The sequence below is a fragment of the Paroedura picta genome, chromosome 2 (assembly GCF_049243985.1).
Source record: "Paroedura picta isolate Pp20150507F chromosome 2, Ppicta_v3.0, whole genome shotgun sequence".
Lineage (NCBI taxonomy): Eukaryota > Metazoa > Chordata > Lepidosauria > Squamata > Gekkonidae > Paroedura > Paroedura picta.
The window spans coordinates 188414967-188419394 of record NC_135370.1 but is presented as its reverse complement, the minus strand read 5'-3'; the positions used below and the strand labels follow the sequence as shown (position 1 = coordinate 188419394).

Here is a 4428-nt window from a genome sequence, read left to right as displayed (position 1 = left end):
ATGTCCATGGACTACAATTCCCAGGAGCCCCTGCCAGCATTCGCTGGCAGGGGCTCCTGGGAATTGTAGTCCATGGACATCTGGAGGGCCGCAGTTTGACTACCCCTGATTTACACGGTTCACAGAGCTTCTGCCTAAATTGTCTCCGGGCAGCTTTTGGAGCGGCTTCCCCTTTCAAATATCCCTCGGCATCCGTGCTCTGGGGGCCAGTGCTGGCAACCCCGTTCTGTCTGGGGGGGGGGCACCAGGAAGCCCCACTGAAGTCCAGTTCAGGGCCCGGTCCTTTCAGCACCCAAGTTCTTCCCTGCTGCTCCCCATGGCCTGCAGAAAGGGCTGCTGTTGACCCTTTTTCTTGGCCCTAAAGCACCCCCTCCCATCTTCTTCCAGGGAAGCCTGTGTGCCCCCCTCCCTTCCCCACAGCTCCCCAGTCCGTTAAAGGTTCCAGACCATGGGACTGTTCTGAAGGCTCAAAAATGGGAACATTGATATGAGCCTCCCGTGTCTTTTCCCCTCTTGTATTTGCATCCCTAGAAGACCCGCAAAATTGGCATTTCAGGGTTTTAAAAATATATTATTTAGACTTTTATTCAGTCCTTTCTCTATGGACTCCGATGGATTTTGCCCATCCTGCCTTAAAGCATTGTTATTCAGTAGTTGTAGCTTGGGAATTTGGACATTTACCCTATCAAAACCCACAGAACAGGCTCCAGTCAGCCATTTGCTGTCTGTGTTAGCCGTTCTTGTTAATGATCCCTGTATTGCATTGTGGCCTGTCAGAGAGCCCAGCCCTTGGGGGGAAGTCCTGTGGTGCGGGCCCAGGGCACCTTCCTTCGTGACTGTGGCCTACAGCTGGACATGAACATCGAGGAAAGCCTGCCTCTGCCTACCGGGGAGGGATTTTCTGGGGGACAGGCGGTATCAGACCATTTGGAAGTTGCCACAGAGCCTGCCCTCGGTTCCCTCTTCCTTGCCTGCTTTCAACGGCTTGCTTAACAGAGCTGACTAACCCCAGAGATTATTTCCTCACCGGGAAGCAAAGGCCCAGCTGTCGCCAGCCCCTGCTTGGAAACACACAAGTTATCCACTGGAACCGTTCAATAAAGTTTGTCTCGTTGCCACGAGTGTCCGTTTCTCTTCAACCTTTTAATGTGCGATCATCCTTTTGGGGGGGATCAAAGAAGACGCTCCCACCCCGCAAACCGTGCACTCCAAAATAAGCTCTTTCTCTCCCCCCCCCCCCCCCATCCAAAGACTTGCCTTACAAAAACACGGCTTTATTTTGGCAGAAACGAAACCCAACTTGCATCTTTCCACGCGGACGCGAGCCCAACCCGAGTTTTCCTTCTTTCCCTCCTGCGGGTCCCGGACCGGGGCGGCGCAGCCCTCGGGGCTCCCGGGCGGGGCGTCAGGGCAGGCGCTGGTAGCTCTGGCAGAGCTCGTGGTCGCGGATGTCCCCCCAGCCGCCGTTCTTGACGTGGGGCGCGACGGGCGCGAGGGCGTGGCGGCGGGCGAGGCTCATGGCGGCGGGGAAGAGGTGCGGGCGGGCGGCGTCGAGGAGGGCGTCGAGGCGGGCGGCCAGGGCGGCGGGCGGGCGGCAGGCGCGGGCGGGCGGGTGGTGCATGCCGCCGCAGTCGCCGGTGTGGAAGACGCGCGGCAGGTCGGGCACGAGCGCCTTCCAGAAGCGCGGCAGGCAGGCGACGGTGAGGTGCTGCAGCGTCCAGTCCCAGTTGTAGTCGTCGTAGGTGCAGAAGGCGCGGGCGCAGGCGCGCAGCTCCTCGTAGGTCTCCCGCGGCAGCGCCATGCCCATGTTGTGCTCGGTCGAGCGCCACGCCAGCAGGTGGGCGCGGGCGGCGCGGGGGGCCAGGGCGGCGGCGGGCCCGCGCAGGGCGGCGTAGGAGCCGAGCGCCAGCAGCTGGCAGTCCGGGCAGCGCTGGCGGCGGAGCGCCCACAGGGCCTGCGTGGCGGCGAAGAAGTCGGGCGCCACGACGTGGTCCTCCTCGAGCAGCAGCAGCAGGGCGGGCGGGCGGCGGCGGAGGGCGCGCAGGCGCTCCCACACGAAGTGCAGCTTCCACCACCAGTGGTGCTTGGCCTGCGCGAAGGCCGCCTCGCGGTAGTGGCCGAACGAGTCCGGGAAGCGCGCGTTCAGGCAGCCCCGCCGCTCGGCCGCCGCCCGGCCCACGTCGCGCGGGCAGTCGCGCGGGTCCGAGCCCGGGAACTCGCGCGGGTACAGCTGGCGGCTGAAGGGGAAGAAGATCTGCACGACGGCGCAGAAGTCCACCGAGGCGGCCAGCGCGTTCAGCTCCGGCGACCACACGTCGTGGCTCAGCACCAGCAGCACCTTCTCGGCGCCCGGCGCCCGCCGCAGCGACGCCAGCAGCAGCCGCAGGTGCTCCGCCCGCTCGTGCACCTGCACCACCAGCGCCAGCGACGCCTCCCCCGACGCCCCCTCGGCCGCCTCCCCCGCCGCCGTCCACAGCGCCTCCTGCCGCACCGCCTGGTCGAAGTTGAGCCGGTAGACGAGCGAGCGCAGCGCCCGCGGAGACCACGAGCCGTTGCCCGCGCCCGGCCCCGCAGGCGACGCCCAGGACGCCGGACCCCACGACGCGTTGGCCGCCCCGCCGCCCAGGCTGCTCGCGCTCCCCGGGCCCGGCCCCGCCACGCTGCCGCCCACGACGCCCACGCTGCTGCTCACGCTGCTCCCCGCCAACGCCGCCGCCGCCGCCGCCTCCTCGCCCTCGGCCGCCGCTTTGGGCCCGGCCGCCTCCTCCTCCGCCTCGCCGCCGCCGTTGCTGCCGCTGCTGCTGCTCCAGAGGGCGAGGGCGCAGGCGGCGGCGGCGAGGGCGAGCAGCAGCGCCAGCACTTTGCGCTTGTAGATGCGGAGCCTCATCCTAGGGCGCCCGCCGGCCCCGCCGCCCCCCCGGCATCGGCCCCGAGGAGGAGGAGGAAGGAAGCAAGGAAGGAGGGAAGGACGGCGGCCGCCCCGCCCCGCCCAGGCCACGCGCCTCCCGCGCCTCCCCTCCCGCGCCCAGCCGCCCGGCCCGCAGCTGCAGCCAGCCCCGGCGCCGCCTCCTCCTCCGCCGCCGCTTCCGGATCCGGAGGGAGCCCCAGCGGCCCCTGGCGGCGCCCTCCGCCCGGCCCGGCCTGCAGGGAAGCAGGGAGCCCCGCGCCTGGAAGGGGACCAAGGGGGCTTCCCTCCAGCCCACCGCCGACCCCGGCCTTGGCTTCGGCCGCCCGGAGCGCAGAGTGGGCAGCGGGGGGCGCGGAACGCCCGGCAGGCCCCAGGTGCGCTGCAAGGGGGAGACAGGCCGTTCAGGCAGCCTCCGCCCCCCGCCCCCAAGCAGCCCCTTCTCGCCCCCTGCTATGGCCCACTTGGGGCGCCCCGGTGGCAACGGTGGACAAAAGCGCCCCCCCCCGTGTCTCTCTGCTTGTGGCGCACGCGGGGCATAAGCCCCCCAAGCACAGATCCTGCGCACAGCCCGAGTTCAGCGGGGGAGTTATTGTGCAGGGAGGCTTCTGCGAGCACACGCAGCTCTTCTCCGTCACCTTCATCATCAGATACAATAAAGCGGAAGTTGCCCGACTATACTCGGAAGGGAGCAGTAGACTAGCATACAGCATGAACTTTGACAGACCCATGGCCTAAGCAGGAAAGACAAGCTGAGCTTATAGGATGAGTCCCCTTCCAAAATTGGAGATCGATTAACTGGGGCCTTGCCCATGCACGCCTCCTGTCTCCCCCCAAACACAGAGGTGACCTTACAGCAGCGTCTTTGTGGTTCAGTGCTTCTGTTGTCACAGGCACAATGCGTTTCCCCTGGCTGAAGAGACAGGGATGGAGTCCTGCCTCCTGCCCTTTAGTTTCTAGATGCAGTTCTGACCAACCACAGCTCCTGCAAGCTCTCACTCCCTGCTTTCTTCTGCTGTTATCATTTACCCCCTTTTTATACGTTCCTCCATTTACTCCATGCGGAAGTCCCTCTCTCCAGCTAGTTGTGACAGCATTTCACTGTCCCCACCTCTCGTAAGGAAATGGATCAGATGAAATGAAAATACAGATAAAAATATATTCATTGCATACAAAACAATGAGCTATAGGGTTGAGTGTTCTGCATAGTGCAGGGGTTGGACTAGATCAGGGGTAGTCAACCTGTGGTCCTCCAGATGTTCATTGACTACAATTCCCATGAGCCCCTGGCAACAAACACTGCCAGGGGCTCATGGGAATTGTAGTCCATTAACATCTGGAGGACCACAGGTTGACTACCCCTGGACTAGATGACCCTGAAGGTCCCTTCCAACTCTAGGATTCTAAGTTCCGTCTAAACGTCCAGAAGTTCCTGACAGTGAGAGCAGTTTCTCAGTGGAACAGGCCTCCTTGGGAGGTGGTGGGTTTTCCATCTTGGGAGATTTTTAAACAGAGGCTGGAGA

The 4428-nt window shown here is 64.1% G+C and overlaps 1 protein-coding gene across 1 annotated transcript; it reads right to left on the bottom strand.

Annotated features, from left to right (window-relative positions):
- Positions 1-1258: 1258 nt before the first annotated feature.
- Positions 1259-3052, bottom strand: MGAT2 (alpha-1,6-mannosyl-glycoprotein 2-beta-N-acetylglucosaminyltransferase). Its single transcript, XM_077324182.1, has one exon. It carries the CDS (start codon positions 2885-2887, stop codon positions 1406-1408), a length of 1482 nt encoding a protein of 493 aa, XP_077180297.1. The 5' UTR covers positions 2888-3052; the 3' UTR covers positions 1259-1405.
- Positions 3053-4428: the final 1376 nt, after the last annotated feature.